We start from the raw sequence: 23,934 nt of genomic DNA, 5'->3' as shown, positions 1-23,934 counted from the left end.
ATATTAGCTGTTTTAAACTGTGGTGACCTGCTGGAGCATTTCGAGGCATGGCTTTGCATTTGGAATACCTCCACACCTGCTGCAGCACATCAGTGCAATCATCATTTCAGAGTGCCTTGCTGAGCCGACTTTCATTTCACAGACCTATTGTTGTGTTTTGGTACCACCACACATCTGCTGAAAAACTTCAGTGTACTTTGAAGCTATTCTGCTGAGCTGCTTTACACATTTCGAGCCATATCTTTGCTGCTCTCTGATTCGGGTTCATATTTGGAGCATCTCTAGGCATTTATATCTATTCTTTTGCACACAAGGAGATTGCTGGTCCTTCATCTTAGCTTGCTGCCCGCCTTCACGAAGTCCTCTTCAATCATGACTTCCTTGTCTTCAAGTTCTATCCTCGTCTTAGCTGGTCCTTCATCTTAGTTTGCTGGCCGCCTTCACGAAGTCTCCTCTTCAATCATGACTTCCTTGTCTTCAGGTTCTATCCTCATCGAGAAGTTTAAGGGGGGAGGTTTTCCCACGTGGCAAACCAAGATGCAATTGTTGCTTATGCGTGAAGGAGTTTGGGATGTTGTAGAGGATGAGTAGGTTGAGTTACTTGATCAACAACATCAAAAGATTTGGAAGCAACAAAATGCTAAGGCTATTGCCCTCATTGGTCTTTGCTTAGCTGACTCTCTCATCCATCATGTGGATTCAAGTCGACAGCTAAGCAGATTTGGAGTTGCCTTGAGACCTTCTTTGGTAATAAAATCTCTAAAGTCTTTTTGAAGCTCAAATTTTATGATCTGAAAATGGAAGAGAGTGATGAGTTGAGTGATCATCTAGCCCGGTTTCAACCTCTTGTTCGACAACTCTTAAGTTTGAAAAGTGTCCTTGATGATGAAGATAAGATGGCCGTCCTTATGAAGAGTATGGATGGCATTTCTCGCTTTGAGCACACTCTTGACACTCTTCGTCTTGCCACTGTCACGTTTGATGATATGGTGGCCCTCCTCATTGAGAAGGATCGTCACAATAAGGAAGCCGCTCTTGCCTCTCCTATTGATCATGCATTTGCTTCCACAAGCAAATGGAAGAACAAAAAGAACATTATTTGCAGGTTTTGCAAGAGGAAAGGACACATTGAAGCCCATTGCTTCAAGAAGAAAGCCCAGGCACAAGAGAAATGTCATGCCGATCTTTTGGCTGAAGACGAAGCTGAACCTGAAGAGCCCCCCGAGGAAATACATGCAGCTACAGCAGAGGTTCAAGGCCTCTCTCTTGACGACGAGGATCCATATGACCAAGGTTGGGTTTTCTAGGCCCCTATGCTATGTGTGTTTGTGTTGAGTCAAACAAAGATTCTCATCCTTGACTTATCCCTCTAAATTGAGTGTATTTGGAGTCAATAACAGGTACTCTGCCCTGGGTTGTCCCCCAAAAATGTATGTATTGTCTTTTACTTTGGTTGATGGTATTGACCACCCAATTCAGAGTATGGGGGGATGATGAGTGATGGTTTGCCCTTGCCGGTCGTAAGCTGATTGAGAGCTCTTTGCAGTATTGCGGTGGAGGGGGGATCGGTCTGCTCTTGCGTGTTGGGTCTCACACTCTTTGGTTTGAAGGGGGCTGTTGGACATATCATAGTCAAAGAGTGTGTTGGTGTGTAGTACTAGGTGATCTAGTACTAGTCTATGTGTGTGAGTCTTGTGTGAGTGCCACGTGTCATCATGGGACTTATCCCATACGCACTAGGTGCTAATGTGTGAGTGAGTAGCCTATATAAGGCTTGTACTTCACTTGTCTTGTGATACTTGATGAATGAATGAATTATGAAAGCCTTTCCTCATGTCTTCATTTAGCATTATTTCCTCACACCCTGACTCTCTCTCTATCTCCCTTCACCATGTTTCTAACAAGTTTCAGACTCCAGAGGCAAGTGGAAAAAAGGTTCACTATAATTTGGGATAAGAGGATTCTAGAAAAGATGTCCACCTTGCTACGGTTAATCCTACACAAAGCTGTTTAACCTAACTGCAGGGGTCAGGCTATAGGTAAAGGGGATGGGATGTGCAAGAGGTGTCCTCAGCATAAAGAGGATATTTTCAACATCTTTATTGCATGTCCAAATGCTAGAAAGTTCTCGAAAGAAATTCAAATGCTAGTAGGAAAACCCATCGACTACAAAGCAATTCTTCTTTAAGATGCAAGAGAGGTCAAGCGAGACAATTGGATTCAAATCCTAGCACATGCTTTGTGGTTCACCTAGTTGGTTAGAAATAATCTTCAATTCAATGGGGTCATCATCTTAGCTTAGGATGCTTTCTTGAACTGCTTAGTAGAACAGCTCATCTTTCATGTCTTGATGTATGATCTGAGTCCTACTAAGCAGGATGTTGTATTGGATTGCTCATTTCAGGCAAAGACATCTGGAACAAGAATATTCAACTTCAATGATGTTCATGGCCAATTGCAAAAGGAATTGGAAGGCATGACAAGCTATTTGGCACTTGCAACACTGAAAAATGTTCAGCAAGTTCACTATCGCTTCCAGGTCAAGGAAGAAGTGGAATGAACTATAACGTGGTCAGGTCTTTCAGATGTGCTGGTTTCTCATCTCAAGTGATGCACTTGGGCCCTATGTTTACCCCCACATGATGTGGACTATGCTACTGCAGTTCTTTTCCTGAATGTAGTGGTCCAAAAAATGTTTTACTGACTTTTGTCACTGCTACTACCTGCATGCATGGATACAAAGGAATGACTATGTTGATATACCTTCTATTCCCTCTTGTTTCCTTGTGTTTGCTTTGGTGTTTCTTCTGTTCTAGTAACTGAAAGTACCTCTCCTTCTCAAATTCTTTCTTCTTCTTCTCCTTCTTCTTAGTATTGGGTTGGATTTGATAGCTTAGTAAACAATCGCCGGCTTCACAACTAACAAGCTCAGGATCATGAGGGATTACGGACTGAAAATTTTGCACATGGGATGGAGGTCCTGCCCTAGTCCTAGTGCAATTGTTCAACCAAGCTGTTTGTCACAGTTTTCCTCCCGCTTGGAGAACTACCACTATTGTCTCGATACACAAGTCAGGAGAACCCATGGATACCGGGAATTACCACACACTCATGATTCACCACACACTGGCTAAGATATAAGGATTAGTGCTGGAGAGAGAGATCGGTAACTTTAAGAGACACATGGGCAGCGAGCCTTAGGGCAGGCCGGGTGTTCAAAGACAACACTCTACTTTGGATCACATCTTCACTCTACGGGCCATTATGGAGGAGGCGAAGTCCAAGAAGCAAAAAGTCTACACTTGTTTCGTCGACCTTTGGAAGGCCTTTGACACTGTCCCATGGGCTCGCATGATCAAGAGGCTTCAAGAAATGCAGATCCCAACAGTTGTGATATGGGGGTGATGGGCCTATATGAGACAGTCAAAGGTAGAGTACGCACCCCAGGAGGTCTATCAGATTGGGTCGAGAGTACGACTGGAGTGAAGCAGGGATGCCCTCTCTCACCGACACTCTTTGGACTTTATATCGATGAGATCACTACCTTGATTGATAGTCTAGGAGGTGAGGGATCACTACTCATTGACCTGATGGTACAGATACTGCTATACGCTGATGACAAAGTCCTCATATCCTCCTCTGCGGCCGGTCTCCCGAAGCACCTAGAGGTGTTTTGCAGTGACAGGGACTGAAAGTCAACCTTGGCAAGACTAAGGTTATGATTTTCAACACCTCACGGGTAGTGCTTCATTAATATAGTTTCACCTACCGAGGTGAGCCCATAGAGATTGTGCAGCCCTACACATACCTTGGAGCAGTTTTCTTGGATCCAATCTTCAGGATGGTCCACACAAGCTCGACTCACATGGCCAGGGAGCTCTAGCTTGACTAGAGCGACAACGCTTTCAGGCACACCCTCACGAAGGGATGCCTCTTTGATACACTCATGAGACCGACAACCATGTATGTAGTGCCCTTCTGATGGGTAACCTTTCGGCAACAGACTGGAAGAGTTTTGAGAGATTGCAGGTAGCTATGGTCTCCCTGATGATCCGGGGTAAGCCCTGTTCCCCATCAAATTATATAGGAAGAGTTCGCCATGACACCTCTCCAGAATGATGCTATCTTTCAGACAGTGACATATATTCATAGGGTTTGGACTCTACCTAGATGGAGATTGCGGAGATTGGCACTACAATCATCACGATGACTTGCAGACAATGGGGTCAATGCAGCTTGGTATGCATGTGTTTCCAAATGGTTTGATAGCCAGGGTGTCTAGATGGATCGACTCCCACCCTTCCAGTGCAATCTGGATGTCCCATCCTCCCCGATTCCACCAGATGAGATCAACCGTATCATACAGTTAGATCTGTAACAGCTCTACACGGCATAGACTTGGGAGGGGGACCAGGTACTCCCCATCAAGATCCAATTCTATCACGATCATTTATCAGAGGACGGTTTGATCTTTAGACCCTCATACCTAGAGGATAGACGCATCTCACATGCACTGAGGATTGCCATTGGATAGATGAGAGTCTTGTCCCATCAGCTAGGGATAGAGGCAAGTAGAGCTGCTAGCATACCGAGAGAGCAACGAATATGCATACTTTGCCGGTGGAGACAGAGGAGCATGCTCTATGCAAATATCCGGCATATATGAGATTCGAGGGCGATACCATTGCCTATATCAGGAGGGGCTCGAGATTGGACCTCTCGCCTGATCCATTTTCAGGACCAGCTCTATGTCGGTCTTTATCTGATGGAGATGCAACGACATAGAGAGACTCTTTTGAGACACATTAGACAGCCTGTGCCGATAGTATAACTTGAGCCAAAGACAGATGCTGCCCAGCAAGTTGCAACACGTCACAAATTTATATGCCTTTGAGTCATCCCTGAGGCACAGTGGAGTGGAGGAGGAGATAGATGATATGAGGGCAAAGTGGACCGGGAGGAGACGGCATGGAGCAGCGGAGCAGAGAGTTGCTAGACCACGTACCATAGAGGCCCGGCCTATCACAACCTTTCTTCGAGGTGATCCCCAAAGTCGAGGGGTCACTCTTGACATGGCACGCCAAATACAAAAATCTAGAAGACCACCCCCCCCACTACGAGAGGCGATGTGACAGATACAGATCCGAGACATCCTTGACATCCTTACATCTCATAGGAGAGCCACCATGACACCTGGATATACCTTTTGAGTTTTTGAGTTTCCAGTATGCATCAATCTTGAGTTTTCAATTTTGGCTATGATTTTCTTTGTGTTTTCTTAGCGCTCTACAAGGGTCTTAGTGAACCCTTTGCTTCAGCCCACTACGACTTGTATGAGTCATACTATGATTGTACTTTTTCTTAGAGGCCTGCGAGGCCTCCCAAAGACGTTAATACATCTCTCTCTCTCTCTCTCTCTCTCTCTCTCTCTCTCTCTCTCTCTCTCTCTGCTTCTCCTCCTTCTCCATCATCATCCTCGTGGCAATAGTTCCGAGTTGGATTTTAGAGATTCATAAGTAGTGGGAGTGGGTTCTCTCTCTCTCTCTCTCTCTCTCTCTCTCTCTCTCTCTCTCTCTATCTATCTATCTATCTCCTCTCCTCTCCTCTCCTCTCCTCTCCTCTCCTCTCCTCGTCTCTTCTCTTCTCTTCTCCTCTCCTCCTTCTCCATCATCATCCTTTTGTGGTGGTAGTAGTTTCGGGTTGGAGTTTAGAGCTTAATAAGCAGTGGAAGTGGGTTCTCTCCTTCCCCCTTGACTTTCTCCCATCACAGACTTCTACACATTTGAGTCAGCCCTAGAACACAGCGGAGTAGAGGAGGAGGAGAGAGCTAACATGAGAGCAAAATGGATCAGCGAGAGAAGACCCGAAGCCGCGGAGCCAAACCCGATGTAGAGGTTTGACTAGAGCATGTATGATAGAGGTCCGGCCTATCTCAGCTCTCCTCAGAGGGGATCGCTTGAGCTGAGGAGTGACTCTTGACATGGCTCACCAGATATAGAGATCACAAAGACCACGCACCCGCTAGCGAGAGACGACTCGACAGATACAAGATACCTTCGCATCTCACCGAAGAGCCGCCATGGCACCTAGTTGTATTTTGAGTATTAATTTTGAGTTTTAAGTTTTGAGATTATTAGCATAGCACTCAGCAAGGGGCCTAGGGAGACCTTCGCCTCAGCCCACAGTGGCTTGTATGAGTTACTCTTTGATTGTGCTTTGTCTCATAGGCCCACGAGGCCTCCCAAAGACCTCTCTCTCTCTCTCACACACACACACATTTCTATAGGAGTGAGTGTGAACTTGACAAGACCAAGGTAAAGATCATTGGAAAAAAGGATAAATCAAAAAATCTTGTGTTTGATGGAAATAGGCTATAGAGATAGTAAGGAGAGCTACAAGTATCTAGGGCTAGACTTCAAAGACAATTATAAATGGAATACTTGTGTGGAAATAAGAATACTTGGAAGCCTCAAAGCTCTATTTAGACTATAGAATAAATGCAGGAAATCAAATACTTGGAACTGGAAGATCAGGAAGCTTAATCCCAATCTCTAGTCCAGCCAGTGATCTTATATGGTTGTAAATATGGGGCACCAATCTTGCAAAAAAGATGTGGAAGAAAATAGAGAGCGTTTCCACAAAGGTTTCTCATAGAAAAACTAGGCATAAGAGTTCAAACCCATACTCCACGATTCTAGCAGAGGCAGGGATGCTACCCCTTGAAGATGAAGCAATATGTCTATTAATCTCCTATACAGTAAAACTGAAAAATGTGGACAATGACAGAATTCCTTGCAGGATGATGGAAGCAGCAAAAGAGAAAGCGTGGTTTAGGAACCACACAACTGGTTAGAAAGATGGAGGTTTAGGAACCACACAACCAGTTAGAAAGATGGAGCCAGTTAGAAAGATGGAGTATTTCAAGTCAAGACCTACCTAAGAAAAAGGGAGCCGTAAGGGACAGTAAAGCAGAAAGTGGTCGATACTCTATGGAATGGATGCAACGGTAAAATGGAGGTTCTATAAAAGAAATTAATCATATGCTCACATACAATGCATAACAATTCTAATGATAGCATCTCTACGTACAAAAGGAAGGAAATAAGTAGGCTCAGAATTAGCTCACATGACTTTGAAGTAGAGACAAGCAGATGGACAGACGCCCCAAGATAGGAGGCTTTGCAAAATCTGTGATGATGGTTCTGTGAGCAGTGCAGCAAAAATGGACAGAAGAGAGAGAGAGAGAGAGAGAGCACGCCTCACACACCACACTGAGAAGGGGAGAGAGGCACAAGAGAACTGCAAGTGATCTCGGGAGAAAACCCCACTACAACTCAGAGTAAAAACTAGCGAAAACCTCTGCACAAACAGGCTGCTCGAGAGCTCTACTGGACAGCTCAACAACCTCACTGACTGACAGCACAAAGGAGTGGATGAACTGCTCCACTACCCTGCCCTAGAGCTGCTCAACAGGGCAGGTTATGGTGCTCCAAAAGGCACTGGACTGAAGTGAGCCCAGCCTCCCCTAGTTGGCCAGCCTACTAGGGCGCCCACCAGCTGCCTATAAGGGGCTGGCCTTACTGCTATATGTAGGCCGACCCACCTGTAGGGCTGTACACTTCCTATAAAGGGGCTGAACCCCATATACCTAGATGAATCCAGGAACATTCCCAAACTCATTCTCTAAAAAACAAACACAACATAGTGCAGTTTCAATCTCACGATAGTCACTCATAAGATTGAAAACCATAAACTCCATCACGCATAGCAAGGACTAGCTACTATGACATCCCCACTAACGTCATCAGCGCCCAACAGTGTGTGTACACCATAGTATAAAAATATGCTCTCACACATACACATCCACACACCCACGCATACTTGAGCATCCATTTATACAAAGTCTTCGTATTGAGTTTCTGTTGGCACTCCGGAGGTGAAGGCAGACTCAGCCATGACGAAGGCTAGCACTAAAGGAGAAGGCTGATCAAAAAGTAGTCCAAAAACTCTTCATTCAAGCTACAACTGCTTGTGAAGTCTAAACGATTTCGTTTTAGTCTCTCCCAAACGAACATCTAAATCTAGCTGATAGGGCAACGCACCATTTAAAATAGAAAGAATTATCGCAATACCAACCTAAGGAGGGGATGACACAAGCCAAAGTTCATCTAGAGCACCTATAAGGGCACATCCATGGCAGCCCAGCAGGGCAGATCTGCCCACACTGCTCCACACCCCTCCTAGTGACCTCCATGGCCTCCGTGGCGCTGTAGGACCTGCAAGAGGCATTGGAAAGCCACACAAACCTACTCTCACAGGGGCGGGCACACCCACAACACAAGCCCTCTCTCATCTACACTAACCTCGTTCACTGGGCGGGCACACCTACAAGCAAGACCCTCTCTCTCTAGGTGACATCAGTAGATGGTGACCTCTAACACCCCCTCTTAGCTCCTGGATGGAGCAGAGACGCTAGGAAGCTGGCTGTGCTGCCGTGACAACTGGAGGAATCCATCATGTGATACTCCATTGCTGAACACTACCACAAGTACTATTGAAGAAGCACCCTCTTGGCACGAACCGCCTCAACACGATCACTAGAAACCTAGAACTATTGCTCCCAGGCCACAGGTGCTAGGTACACTCCTCTAGTTTGGTAAGGGTACACTAGGTCATCTGGTACAACAATCCAACAGAAGGTACTAGAACAATAATCCTACTGATACTGCCACCGGTGCAAGGTCTGCTTCCCTGCATGGGCACATGTATCTCAGAGCTAGATAGCTCCCTCTGAAGCCACCTCTCAAGTCCAAATTGGTACACTGTTGCCAAATCAATGAGCTTCAATGCTCCAATGACAACGGGCTTATAACAACTCACAAGGATCAACCAACTCTGTCTAGGTTCCCGCACTGGCAATCTATTGACCCATCCGGATCTCCAGCAGCATCAGACACAATAGCTGCAACAGAACACTAGGAGACCTCCTCTAGATCTACCAGATCATCCAAACAGAATACAAACTCATAACATACTGACACCTGAGTCAGCGGGAACAACTCCCAGTGGCTCAAGGTCTTTAAATGACTCCATGCTCCGTGTACCTGATCGGCAGATCTTGCTGCCACAAATAAGAAAACAATCCTCTATCTGGATCCGGAAAGCCTGCTGGCACTGGGCAACGCCTGCCTCATGCTACTAGAAGGCTGGAGTATACATGGTCGTAGCAGTAACGCTATTGGCTAATTGGTATTGGTTACTGGGCCCCTCAACGTTCCTTTGGGGACACTGACGCCAGTAATGACCTTTATGGCTACATTAGTTACACGTACGGGATGCCTTAAGGGCTTCTCGTTCCTCAGCTGTCAACTACTTTCTGCCTTTTGCTTAGCTGTGAAAGCCTCAGGCTGACTCTCATAGGTATGATCGACAAAGCGCTCCTCTTGGTCAAGCACCATGGGGACCAATCAACTCATTCATCCTACCACTGGTGATCAAGGACAAATGGACATGTCCTCGGATAATATCTGCTTCCCTGTCTGGAGGATCTCCTATTGAAGCTCCTTTAACTTGTTGATGTGGTCCCGCATCAATGAGGACTTCTTGGGATCCAGCAACCGCATCTGGAATTCCAAGGAAACCCTCTTCATGGGAGACGTTTAATTATACATGCACACCAAATGCTCCCATATTCCCTTAGCCACTGTCATGTGCTTCACATGATTAATCACCTGAGGAGTACAGTTAAGAACAATGGATGATCTAACCCTTGCATTGACACGGTCCCAAAGCTAAGACAGGGTCTCAGCCTTCTTTTGCTCTAGGATGCCAAGGTCCTTCGCAAGGGGATTTGGTCTGGCAACACCTATCAAGATGAAATCTGCCAGGTCATAAGACTATAGCAGCCTCTATCATCACCCTCCAAACGCCGTAATTGACACCATTGTTGAGGAATCACAAACTTCTTAACTTATGTGCATAGATGTGCAAGCCAGTAAATAGACAATGCTTAAAAACAAATATAGAAGCAACTATATTTCCGTCCGTCCACAAAGTAGGACAGGATACAATACCAAAAGGTCCTACTACAAGCCTGACACTTCTAGATCTCTAAGCCTGCATGCTCCATCTGTTGGGGTAAAGGCACATTGCCACCCCTTTTATTAAAAGTTATGACACCTATGACTGTCTTAACTGTCTTAAGACAGTCATAGGGGAAAAACCTAATCCTAATAAAACTTAAGAGTTTGTGGTGTGGCTCATCACTTCACACCCGCACATTTGGAGTCTTCTCTCTTTCACTCTCTCCCTCTTGTACTTCTCCCACTCACCTTCCCCCTTCAACTGGTATCAAAGCCTACCCCTCCCTCTCTACCCCTGTCTACCCACTCCCCCTACCTCTTTGCCCTAGTGGCCAGCAAGGCAGCAGCGCAAGGCAGTGCGGGCTGCAGTGAGGCAGTGCGGGCAACGGCAGGGCGGCAGCGCAGGTTTGCAGCGGGGTAGTGCGGGCAGTAGCGCGATCTGCAACAGGGCAAGGCGGCGCCGAACAGCGCCAGCAGCTGCAACAGCAGCTGCTAGCTGCTACAGCTGCGAGCAGGCAAGGCGGCGCGCACGCGTGGGCGCAGGCAGCGCGAGCACAGAGGCGGCGCGCAGGTGTACGAACGTACGGTCGTCCGTACAGCCGTACGGACAGCAGTCGTCCGTACCGTACGGACCTCCGTACGGATTGCGATAGGAAGGGATCTGCGTCTATTCTCCTTCGTCAAGATCTGCAGCAAGAGAAGTACATTTTTCGGAAATCTTTTTTCTGAACCCTGCAAAAGTACAGCAGGTACACAGGTACTCTGCACAAGTACACTGGTACAAAAGTACAACAGGTACATCAGCTTTTTTTTTGGGAGAAAAAGCGAGGAGATTTGGACTTTTCCCGAGGTGCATTGTATTGCGTTAAGTACAGCAAGTACTTTTCCCGAGGTGCATTGTATTGCGTGAAGTACAGCAAGTACTTTTCCTTTATTTCCCTCCTACTTGGAGGAGGACTTGTGCACAGATATCGTGATTTATGCATCTGACAGAGGATATATGCTTTTACTGGGTTTGAATCTCAGTTTACGGGTGAGCAGATCATAGGGCTTTTGCCCAGCAGTTGATGCTTTGTATGCCTTGAGGTAGTGTGGTGCCAGAGTGCACACATTTGTCTCGATTTCCGCAATGTGGAGGTGACATTTTTCTTGCAGGTCACATTTCTTGTGTAACACTCAGAGAACCTCAGTTGAGCCACGCTTGGCCAGGGCGCATCGAGTTTACTCGGTCCCTAACTGTCCATCGTTGACAGTGCTCAAAAGGTTCCTCATTGAGTGTTTGTACGTTGGGATCTGTGTATGTCATTTCTACACAGGGCAGTATTTGCATTACACTGTTAGTTGATTTTGTCAGAGAGATTTGCACATTGTATGCCTTATCCCTCATTGTTGAGGCTGTTTTCACTTGGTACAAGTGTCAGATCAAGGGGCTTTTGCCCAAATTTTGCTTGAGATCACTTGGGTTACTGTCAGAGATCTTCGAATGCATTTTATTCCCCTGGCAGAAGGGTAATTGCTTGGGATTTATCCCATTTTCTGTTGCAGGTTTTGTGACAGGCTGAAGTGTCTGGAGCTCTTTTTTTTTCGGTAAACAAAACAGTATATACCAAGAGGTTTATGCATATTAAATCAGTGCAATACCTCATCTGAGGTGGGAGAAGTGATCAGGACAGCAGTGCAGCAGTGTTTACAGCAGTGTTTTGTGCCCTGTCAGCTGATGATGCACTGTTAAAGCACTTGTGGAGCATCTGCAGCATTCTGAAATTACTGTTTTTTTTATGCCTATTTGAGCACGGTACAGTGTGTCAGAAGATACAGTAACTGGAGAAAAATTTTTCTGTTGTGCTGCAGATTTTCTGACAGTAAAAACAGCACTATTGTGAGTGCTCCTGGCTCTTGATAGAGCAGGTTTTTTCATTTTATTCAGTCTTTTTTTGACTTACAGGAAGTCAGGTACTTTCCTTATCTGATATGGCATCAGGGGGAAGTGAATCATCAATTCTGAACATAAAGAAGTTGGAAGGGGCACACAATTATGCATTATGGGCAGAACAGTGTTTGAATGTACTTCTGTTAAAGAAGATTTCTAAGCCCATAAGGGTGAAGGGTGTCAAGCCATCTGACATGACAAATGATGACTGGGAAGAGCTTGATTTGTCCGCAAGGGCAGCTATCATGCTTACTATTTCTGATACTCTTGTGTTCAATGTTCAGGCTGAAAAGACCTCTTATGGCCTATGGCAGAGGCTAGCAGAGTTATATGCCCAAAAGAGTTCAGCCAGTAAGGTTTATTGGTTGAAGAAGCTGGTTGATCTTCGCATGAAGGAAGGTACAGCTATGACCTCACACTTGAGTGAGTTCAATGCCATCTTTACACAGCTTATTGCACAGGGATTGAACCTTGATGAGGAGTTCAAGGCTACTTTCTTGTTGTGTACCCTCCCTGAGAGTTGGGACACTTTCAAGACCACCCTGTCAAATTCGAATGTCACTCTTATGTATGCTGATGTAGAGAGCTCTCTCCTTATGGAGGAGATGAGCAGGAAGAATAATGCGAGCAGCAAGTCTTCAAATGCCTTGCAGGTACAGGATAGAGGCAGGACTCAGCAGAAGGGCAGATCTGCTAGTAAGTCCAAATCCCGCAGTCAGTCCCGTGGTAAAAAGGATATTGAATGCTTTTATTGTGGCAAGAAGGGACATGTGAAATCTAAGTGCTTCAAGTTCATATGGGATCAGAAAGCCAAAAAGGCTGAAACAAAGGATGCAGGCAGTGGAAGCAAAGGCAAAGGCAAGGCCAAGGTAGATGACTTGGATGCAGTGAATGTTGCAGCAGAGGACAGTGACAGTGACAGACATGAGGTATTATGTTCTTCTGTTGTAATTGCACATACCTTGGTTATTGATGGCCATGACATGCACACCTGGCTCTTGGATTCAGGTGCTTCTTTTCATGTTACTCCTCATAGGGAGTGGTTTACTTACTACATAGGTACTCATGGAGTTGTTCACCTTGGGAACAACTATGCATGTCAGATTGCAGGGATTGGCAGCATACAGATAGTGTTCCCTGATGGACGCACATTTATGCTTGATGGTGTTCGCCATGTGCTGCAAATCAAGAAAAATCTGATTAGCACTGGCTTATTGGATGACAGTGGTTACCACACCACATTTGGGGATTCCAAATGGGTGATTACTGATGGCCAGGGTGTAGTGGCTGAGGGTTTTAAGAGTGATACCTTGTACCCTCTTTATGTTTCCAGTGTGGGTAATCATGTTGTTGCCATAACCGAGCTGCCAAAGGTTTCATTGTGGCATAGCCGGTTGGGACACATGTCTGTTAAAGGAATGCAAGAACTGTCACGCTTGGGTTATCTGCCGTCTCTTTCTTTTTCAGATTTGCCTACTTGTGATCATTGCATATTTGGCAAGCATTCTGTGACTCCTCATAAGAGAGAACTCCCCAGAATAGAGCACCGCTTGATCTAGTGTACACTGATTTGTGTGAGATGCCACAGTTATCACTAGGGGGTGCAAAGTATTTCATTACTTTTATTGATGATGCCACACGCAGAGTGTGGATCTATTTCTTGAAGCATTAAAGCGATGCCTTAGATGCTTTCAAGAAGTTTGTCGCTCAGGTTGAGAATCGGACAGGTCGCAGGCTGAAATGCCTCAGATCCGATAATGGGGGTGAGTATGTGTCACATGCTTTTGTGCAGTTTTGCGAAGCTAAGGGCATCAAACAGGAACTCACAGCCCCTCATAATGCATCTCAAAATGGTGTAAGTGAGCGAATGAATCGAACTATTCAGGAGAAGGTTCGATGTATGTTGTCTTATGCTGCATTGCCCCATGGCTTTTGGGCAGAAGCCGTGCAAACAGCAGTTCACATTATTAACAGGTCGCCAAACAAGGCTTTGGAGTTGAAAGTGCCAGAGGAGGTGTGGTCTGGCAAGCCACCCTCATATAAGCACTTACGTGTATTTGGCTGCGAGTGCTTTGCTCATGTACGCAAAGAACTGCGCACCAAACTGGAGCCAAAGTCTATCAGATGCATCTTTATGGGTTATGGTGACAAAGGTGAAATGGGGTACAGGTTATGGGATCCCGTTAAACGGAAGATTATACGCAGCAATGATGTCATCTTTAAAGAGGATAGTGTACACAAGGAACCCGTGCAACCTGTGGAATACAGGAGGGTTATTTATGATGATGTTGGACAGCAAAGAATGCCCTTTTATATGCAGCAGCAGGCTGCTGCAGATAACCCTGTTCAAGAGGGTATACAGGCTGGAAATCAGCCAGATAATTTTGCCAATGATGCACCACTGGATATGCCAGCAGATGGGGCTGTAGAACAGCCAGATATGGTGGTACAGCCACCCGTCATACATGACGAACAGGCTGGACAGCAGCCTAATCCGGAACATTTTGTTAGGAGGAGCACCCGTGTACAACGGCCTCCTGCCAGGTTTGTTCCAGGAGCCAATAATGTGGCTGATTTTATCATGCTGACAGATTGTGGTGAGCCTTCCAGCTTCAAGGAAGCTATGGGAAGAACAGAGAAAAGGAAGTGGGAGAAAGCCATGCAGTCTGAAATGGACTCTCTACTTCAAAATGATACATGGGACTTGGTGCAGCTACCTGCACGCAGAAAGGTTTTGCCATGCAAGTGGGTTTACAAAGTCAAAGTGGATTCAAATGCTTTACCGAGGTATAAAGCCAGATTGGTTGCCAAGGGATTTAAGCAGGAGAAAGGTATTGACTTTGATGATATCTTTTCCCCTGTAGTCAAGATGACTACTTTGAGAACAGTGTTAGCTCTTGTTGCTCATGAAGACATGGATTTATGTCAGATGGATGTGAAGACTGCTTTTCTTCACGGAGATCTACATGATGAGATCTATATGAGTCAGCCAGAGGGATATGCTGTTAAAGGGAAAGAGCAGCTTGTGTGTAAGCTCAAGAGGAGCTTGTATGGACTAAAGCAAGCAACAAGAGAATGGTACAAGAAGTTTGATGCCTTTATGCAGTCCCAAGGGTATCATAGGTGTGAGACCGATCATTGCTTGTACACTAAACGGGCAAAGGATGGCAGTTTGATGCTACTCATTCTATATGTGGATGACATGCTGATTGCCAGTAAATCTCAGCTTGAGATTAGTGCTTTCAAGAAACAACTGCATAAGTCTTTTGACATGAAAGACTTGGGTGATGCAAACCATATTCTTGGCATGCGGATTACTCGTGACAGGTCCAAGGGACTTTTGTTTCTGTCACAAAAGGAGTACATTGACAAAGTACTGCAGAGGTTTAAAATGGAGGGGGGGAAGTCTATTAGTACCCCGTTGCCTCCACATTTAAAACTCAGCAGTAAGGACAGCCCCAGATCAGATGATGATAAGGCTGAGATGGCCAAGGTTCCGTATGCATCTGCAGTTGGTTCTTTGATGTATGCCATGGTTGCCACTCGTCCGGATATTGCTTTTGCGGTGGGAGTCATCAGCAGGTATATGGCAAATCTAGGCAAGCGGCACTGGGAAGCAGTGAAAGGTGTCTTGAGGTATCTCAAGGGTACCAAAGACTTGTGCATATGCTATGGTAGGCAGGATGCATTGGTGCATGGTTTTACAGATTCAGACTATGCAGGGAATGCAGATAACCGGAAATCTACTACCGGTTATATTTTCACATTTGCAGGAGGTGCTATATCATGGGTGTCTCGGTTGTAGAAATGCGTTGCACTGTCAACCACTGAAGCTGAATATGTTGCAGCCACTGAGGCTTGCAAGGAAGCAATATGGCTTACTCGGCTGGTGGGAGACTTGGGCATTACAGGAGACATGCCAGTTTTGCATTGTGATAGTCAGAGTGCTATCATGTTGGCAAAGAATCCGGTCTTTCATCAGAAGACCAAGCACATAGATGTGAAATATCATTTCATCAGGGAGGTACTGGAAGACAAGCGACTTGAGCTTGTGAAGGTGCATACTGATGATAATCTTGCAGATTTGCTCACTAAGAGCTTGCCTACAGAGCGGTTTGCACATTGCCGCCACATCATGGGATTAGGATGAGACCACTCTTATTTTATGGTCTTGTATACACTAACTGTATATTGCTGTAATTTTTATTCTTTTCTCCCCTTTAGGCATATTGGCCTTTAGGTGGGAGGTTGTTGGGGTAAAGGCACATTGCCACCCCTTTTATTAAAAGTTATGACACCTATGACTGTCTTAAGACAGTCATAGGGGGAAAAACCTAATCCTAATAAAACTTAAGAGTTTGTGGTGTGGCTCATCACTTCACACCCGCACATTTGGAGTCTTCTCTCTCTCACTCTCTCCCTCTTGTACTTCTCCCACTCACCTTCCCCCTTCACCATCTCGAGAAAATGTAGACTCTGTGTCTAGATCCCTTCCACCTTGCTGTCCGGAAACAAGCCTAGGTGGGCAGCACCTTGAGCTCAGTCTGCAGCCCTATGTCAGCCTCCTCCTCCTATGTGTAGGTCCAAGGGTGGGCTTGCTGCTGCTGCTGCTGCTGCTGCCTGCTCCCCAACTGCTGCTCCAAGTGATGAATGAATGAGGCCCAATGGCCTCTTTATATAGGCCCAAGGCCTGCTCCAAAAAACCAACCAGCAGCATCATTCTGGCCGACCAGTCTGCTGGGAAAAACCGCCCTTAAAGGGCTCTCATTACAAGGGCCCTTGGCCCACAACACTAGGGCTTTGGCCCTCCTTTCAAGGGCAGATGCCCTCCTATATATTCAGGGTCCAGCCCCCCAAACCTGCTGCAAACAGTGCGCCTCCATGTCCTAGATCCATCGCCTCTGCTCCAGGCTTGTTCCAGCTCTAGGGATCTTGCCCAAGCTCCGTACGTGTCCCTGAAACCAGCCGTACAGCAGGCGTCTGTAATCCATACAGATCTGTCATGCTTCCGCACTATCCTGGCCCTCTGACCTGCCCCATAACAGCTCTAGATGTGCTGCCCACATGACAGCCATGATGCTGTCTATGTGGCAGCTCCTTTCTCTCTTTTTCTGTGGGGTACTGCCCTAGGTCTCCCTCCCCCATGCTCTCCTCATATGGGAGCTTACAAATGGGGAGGTGACCTTTCCAACACCCCCTCTCACCGACACATCTCGGCCCAATGCCAACACGTCGATGACGATGCGCCAAAAACTCCCTAGTCGTAGTCCTCTGGAACACTTCGATGTCAAAATCTTTTCTTGGATTTTCATCCAATGGTTCCTGCTCCACCAGGTCTGATTCGGTTTCCGCACACCATCCTGGTACACAAGTCCATCTTTGGTAGCACCTCTTGGCACCACCATCTTCTGTCACGTTCCTACCTTTGAACTCAAGCAATCCAGCCGTCACGATCTTCCAGTTGTCCCCCTCATAATGAGTGAACAACTTGGAGTCTTCAGGGCACCATGCTCTGAGGGTTTGTTTCAACCCGTCCTTCCTTTGGCAAGGTCTATAACAAATGAATATTTCCAAATTGGACCATGAGCTCTTACTGAGTTCTCAAGCAGGTACTCTTCTGGCTTCAGTATTCTTTATCCATCATCTTCTAGCAATCTGCGCCCGAGATTTGAAGAAGCACAAATACTTCCCCTTCTGTCTTCGAAGAAGGCCAATTCCTTCCAATCTCGTATCACCTGAGACAAACGAAGAGCAGAGTCTCTCCACAACATGCTATAAAGGCTCAAATGCAGAATATCAAGTACATACCAGACTATTGTACTGCCTCTGTGTTTGCTCTGAAAGCCTGTGTAATCCTTTACTGTCCCCTTCTGAAGTACAGCATCCATCTGACCATGAGACCCCAGGGCCCTCCATGGAATCCACCCTCGTGTTAGTGTCAACAGCATATCACAGTAGAAGCACTACTTCTTCTGCTTCCTCTTGGAAGTGTCTTCGTCATCAGAGTCGTCTTTCTTAGACTTGCCACCGTTAGGCTTGCCCTTTCCTTTGCCAGCGTAATCCTTTGCCAACAGCGCCTTGTCATCTTTGTCATCGTTATAGAGCTTCTCTCGAGCTTCCTCATGTAGCAGTAATGGACCCAACTCCTCAAACGTCAAAGGTTTGGTCCTTTGTCCTGCTGCCACGGTTGTAACAAAGCAATAAAAAGCTAGGTAGCCTCCTCAGTACCATCAAGGCCAATTGGCATGCGTATGTCTTCTGACCAACTACCGCCAGTTGATCCCTCACCACCTTGACCTTCGTCAAGTGGCCATGTACCGTATATCTCCTTCTTCCATATGAAGATTGTAGAGTTAATGCTAAAGAAGCTAAATCTAGAAGGTGTTGTCTGTCTCGTATAGATCCTTCAGAGTGACCCATGCCTCTACTGACGTCTCGGCCATCTGGATATGTGGAAGCACAGAGTCCGTCGTAGTCCGAATGATTAATGCCAGGGCATGGGCATCTCTGTCTTCCCAAGCTTCGAGCTCCTCTCTATGTACTACCATGAGTATCTTCCCTTGCCTATCACCCATGTCCTCCGGCTTCGCCTCCTCTCCCGTTGTCAGCTTCCACAACTTCCAAGCTACTAAATGACTCCGAATCTTCACTTTTCAGATCGGGTAGTTGGATCCGTCTAGTTTCCCAGACTCTCCGAAGTTAGGGATAGTGAATGAGAGAAAACTGAAGGAGGAAGGGAGAGCAGGGCCTGAAGGGACTGTAGCGATCAACATCTCAGCTGTTTATACCATACAGCAAACTCAACCAAACTCAATATTCAGTAGACCAGAACTCTGAACGCACCTGACTGAACCTGAGTCACCCTCGTTCTCACAAGGGCACTGTCCTCTAATCGTGGAAGTCAATTCCCTAGAGCTTCTGAATCAGGGTCGTCCTTCAGCAACGTCCCTGCCTTCAGGCTCCCACACCTGTGAGCCTCCTACTTGGGCTCTGATACCATGTTAGAAATGACCCAACAGAGGGTACGCACAGCAAAGGACTGATAGTAATGCCCAGGAGCTCACACAGTATGCGTGTGGGTGAGGAATCACAAACTTCTTAACTTATGTGCATAGATGTGCAAGCCAGTAAATAGACAATGCTCAGAAACAAATATAGAAGCAACTCTTTATATTTCCGTCCCTCCACAAAGTAGGACAGGATACAGTACCAAAAGGTCCTTCTACTACAAGCCTGACACTTCTAGATCTCTGAGCCCGCATGCTCCACCTCGGGCAACCACCTCGAGCAAATGTAGACTCTCTATCTAGATCTCCCTTCCACCTTGCTGTCCGGAAGCCAGCCTAGGTGGGCAGCACCTTGAGCTCAGTCTGCAGCCATATGTCAGCCTCCTTCTCCTCCTGTGTGTAGGTCCAAGGGTGGGCTTGCTACTGCTGCTGGCTGCTCCCCAACTGCTGCTCCAAGTGATGAATGAATGAGGCCCAATGGTCTCTTTATATAGGCCCAAGGCCTGCTCCAAAAAACCGACCAGCAGCATCACTCTGGCCAACCCAAACAGGCCGACCAGTCTGCTGGAAAAAACTGCCCTTAAAGGGCTCTCATTACAAGGGCCCTTGGCCCACAACACTAGGGCTTTGGCCCTCCTTTCAAGGGTAGATGCCCTCCTATATATTCAGGGTCCAGCCCCCCCAAACCTGCTGCAAACAGTGCGCCTCCATGTCCTAGATCCATCGCAATCTGTCCCAGACTATCTTACCTCTGCTCCAGGCTTGTTCCAGCTCTAGGGCTCCTGCCCAAGCTCCATACATGTCCCTGAAACCAGCCGTACAGCAGGCGTCTTTAATCCGTACAGATCTGCCATGCTTCTGCACTATCCTGGCCCTCTGACCTGCCCATAACAGCTCTAGATGTGCTGCCCACATGACAGCCATGATGCTGTCTATGTGGCAGCCCCTTTCTCTCTTTTTCTGTGGGGTACTGCCCTAGGTCTCCCTCCCCCATGCTCTCCTCATATGGGGGCTTACAGATGGGGAGGTGACCTTTCCAGCACCCATCCAACTGCCAGTCAACCAGGAACGTGGGCAACACTAGAATTCTAGTCTTGTTCTCTGCCATCTCGGACAAAGTTGCCATGTTGAGGAGAGAACTGAACTAAAAGAGAAGGTGGATGGGATAGAAGGGTACAGAACATTGAAGAGAGGAGAGGGCTGGAGAAGAGGATGAAGGAGCTGACAGCCCAACGTACCTTCACACCTCGCTATCCGTCCCTTGGGAACACCTCCTCTCTGATCTGAAACCACCCTTCAAAGTCACCTTTGCTGGTCACCCGAACAGTCCACTCCTCGCACACGCTCCTCCTCAAAGACCCCTCTGAACAGCACCCTAATCCCCCTCTATGTGTGCTGGCTCAACACTCCCTCCGCTCCTCAGGTCTCAAGCCAACCGTGGCTCTAATACCATGTGAGAAGTGCAGCGGAAATGAACGGAAGAGAGAGAGAGAGAGAGAGAGAGAGAGAGAGAGAGAGAGAGAGAGCACGCCTCACACACACCACACTGAGAAGGAGAAAAAGGAAAGAGAGGCACAAGAGAACTGCAAGTGTTCTCTGGAGAAAACCCCACTACAACTGGGGGAAAACCGTCACAAACAGGCTGCTCGAGAGCTCCACTTGACAGCTCAACAACCTCACTGACTGACAGCACAAAGGAGTGGATGAGCTGCTCCACTACCCTGCCCTAGAACTGCTCAACAGGGCTAGCTATGCTGCTCCACAAGGCACTGGACTGAAGTGAGAAATGAAGTGAGGGGGGAGGCATATATATAGCCCAACAGGGCTAGCTACGCTGCTCAACAAGGCACTGGACTGAAGTGAGAAATGAGTGAGCTGCTGAACAGGGCTAGCTATGCTGCTCCGCAAGGCACTGGACTGAAGTGAGAAATGAAGGGAGGGGGGAGGCATATATATAGCCCAGCCTCCCCTAGTCGGCCAGCCTACTACGGCACCCACCAGCTGCCTATAGGGGGCTAACCCTACTGCCATTTGTGGGCCGACCCCCCTGTGGAGCTGCACACTGCCATATAAAGGGGCTGAACCCCCAGCCTATGGAGGGGCAAGGGCACATCCATGGCAGCCCAACAGGGCAGATCTGCCCACACTGCTCCACACCTCTCCTGGTGACCTCCATGGCCACCGTGGCACCGCATGGACCCGCAAGAGGCGCTGGAAAGCCACACAAAGCTACTCTCACGGGGGCAGGCACACCCACAACGCAAGCCCTCTCTCATCTACGCTAGCCTCACTGACTGGGCTGGCACACCCACAAGCAAGGCCCTCCCTCTCTAGGTGACATCAGGAGATGTTGACCTCTAACAAGTTCGACTAAGGATGAGCACCACTTTATGTAGCACTCTCCTCAGAGCAGATTGGAGATATTGATCTAGATGTCGATGCATAGGAGAGCGCTTAGGGGTGGGGCATTGATCACCAGTGGGGATCCTTGCGATCCTTCCTAACCCTCCGGAGACAGAGACACATAAAGAAAGTATTCTAACTACCACGGTTGGATGAGATAGCACACTTTCTCACGTCTCTTTTATCTCCCGTTTCCCCACTTTACTCTAGCGTTATATCTTTGTAATATGCAGCTTTGTATCTCCTTGTTTTCTTAGTTGGTACTCAGCAGATTCATCTACCCCAGTTTCGAATTTTGATACCAGAAGAGTTATCTTTAGAACTCTCTGGCATAGCTTTTGTATATTGGTCCCATAGATCTAGACGGGTGTCCCGTGGAGTTTAATACATGCATTTTATCTGTTAATTTGTAGGATTGGGTACACTCTAGACTTGTGAAAGGTATATATATGGGGAGGCAAAGGATAACTCCGTTCTCATGAAGCTTTTATAATGGGACTATTGAAATGAAAGACTGCGTCACAATCTTGCATATGTAAGCTACGGATTTGAGAGGGCCATCCTGTATTAATGCAACTTGAGAACAGACCTTCCTGACTAAACATCCTTAGTAAAACACGCTCCCACAAAGTGAAACTTTTTCAAAACAGCGAAACAAATTACATCGTCGTCAAGAAACGAGTGTGGTTACCGCGCGATATAATGTCCCCTTTGAGAAACTACCCCCAAACTCTAAGTTAGCAAAGCACCATTTCCACGATAAATGTAAAGATGAAAGCAAAGGCTTAGAACGAACCTACTGGCGCTTCTGCAACCGTAGAAGCATTGGCTTGCGATGCAATTGTTCTACTAGTCTGTCGAGCCGAACAGGGGGAGCAGACGCTTGGTAAGGGACGGCCCTTGGCGAGAGAGGCCTTGGAGAATGGTTCCATCCAAGTCTCGGTATCACTCTGCGATGCAAAAGGAAGCAGCGCAAAAATGAGTGGTACTAGGAACTCCACAAGAGAAAAGCAAAATCATATCGGAGAGAATGAGAAGACCTTGAGGAAGCATCGGGAGGAGAGGCCCGCGAGCGCAGCAGGTGCTGTGAGAAGCGCCATGGCAATATGCAAGGGACCTCTCGCACGCTCAGGATAAGACTAGTCTCTTTGTCTTAACTAACGAACGTAACCGTGATTTACAATACTAGGGTGCGGGAAACACGGAATGACGACATGTATTTGTCATGTACCTATCCGAGTAGAGGAATTAGTTTATGTGCTCTAAATAAACCAAAATTAGAAACTTGAAATAGCGTAGCGAGTTTCTCCTTTATGGAATTTGTAGATCTATTAAAGATTCCCTTTGTTGAAAAGTATGATTTCTTTAATTTTTCAAAGTGAAAAAAGGAAAATACTTGGCTGTAAACTAAGCAGGCAATAGCATGTCCGAGCAAATGATGTGTATGTTTAAGCGTTTCTTTCTTACGAGTACCTCAACACACAAACAGAAAAAGAAGAATTTAGAATATTCAAAAGCAAAAGTCAATAAAGAACATTAAATAATAAACATATTTATACACACACAATATACTTTATATAACCACACACAGTGTGGTGGGGAGACGGCGCGCTTCCTTTCCCAAAGAGTGAGATTATTAGCGCCAAGATTAAGTTCGCGAATATGTAAGAGACTGACATATTACTTAAATCTCAATGAGCATATTTGTATTCCAAGTCGAGCATTGAAATTCTTGTATGCACCAAGTATATACGTCTGCTTCACTTTCTAAAAAGATGCAAAAATACGTCTAAAATAGAAACAATATTAAAATACGATATTATTGAACAACAAATTATTAATCTAGCTTGTATCAAAATTTCACATATGAATTGTTGCATGTGGTGTTGGAACGACATTTTTGAGAATACATTTATGATCCCCTCTCTTGGAATGTAGATCTTCTATCATGCCATCCACATCATATATGGGTGGACTTACTTTGAAAGTTTCAACTCCATATCTAGGTGGACTTACATAGAGAACTTTGAGAGTTTCCATTGAGGGCCCCTAAATCCTTCATATCCACTCATCATGTGAACATACTTTCAACCCCGATGTATTTTCATGAAGAGAATTTTTTAGACATCATGCACTCCCTTCTCGCATCCTTCCAATCGCTCTTTTGCTACCTTACTTGTGATTTCATGGCAAATTTGTTGTTCAGTATAAGGGCAGAACCTTGATTAAAGCCCGTCATTGTCTTCCCAAAACCTAGAAAGTTGCAGGTAATTGAGTTGTGTGTATGCTTTCGGATGGCATTCTCTGTATATATGCGGAACAATATGGAATCATGGACCTATTTCATTTGTTCCTATTGATGTGCAGAAGCTATTATATTATTGTAAGAATGAGCTTAGACTAAAATCTATGAAGTCCTGCTGACAGATCCTTTCTTCAAGTGCTTCATCGGCGAGCTCTGCACGACCTTCCACTCTTCTCCAATCATATGATCATAAGATTGGCGATCCAG

At 46.4% G+C, this 23,934-nt stretch overlaps 1 protein-coding gene across 1 annotated transcript in view; it reads right to left on the bottom strand.

Annotated features, from left to right (window-relative positions):
• The window catches only part of RPL15 (ribosomal protein L15), a 51,514-nt gene extending 28,896 nt beyond the window's left edge, over positions 1–22,618 (bottom strand). The window contains exons 1-2 of the mRNA XM_087398046.1: positions 22,463–22,618; positions 22,219–22,372 (exon numbers count right to left, since the gene is read on the bottom strand). Coding sequence (XP_087254172.1) covers positions 22,219–22,372; positions 22,463–22,522 — 214 coding nt within the window. The 5' untranslated portion in view covers positions 22,523–22,618. The remainder of the gene's footprint in view (positions 1–22,218; positions 22,373–22,462) is intronic.
• Between the last annotated feature and the right edge of the window lie 1,316 nt (positions 22,619–23,934).

This window comes from Dipteris shenzhenensis, chromosome 26 (genome assembly GCF_047967505.1).
Source record: "Dipteris shenzhenensis isolate YYH24624 ecotype China chromosome 26, Dip_SZ_1.0, whole genome shotgun sequence".
Lineage (NCBI taxonomy): Eukaryota > Viridiplantae > Streptophyta > Polypodiopsida > Gleicheniales > Dipteridaceae > Dipteris > Dipteris shenzhenensis.
Note: the sequence above shows the minus strand (reverse complement) of the source record. Positions and strands in the feature narration are given on the sequence as shown.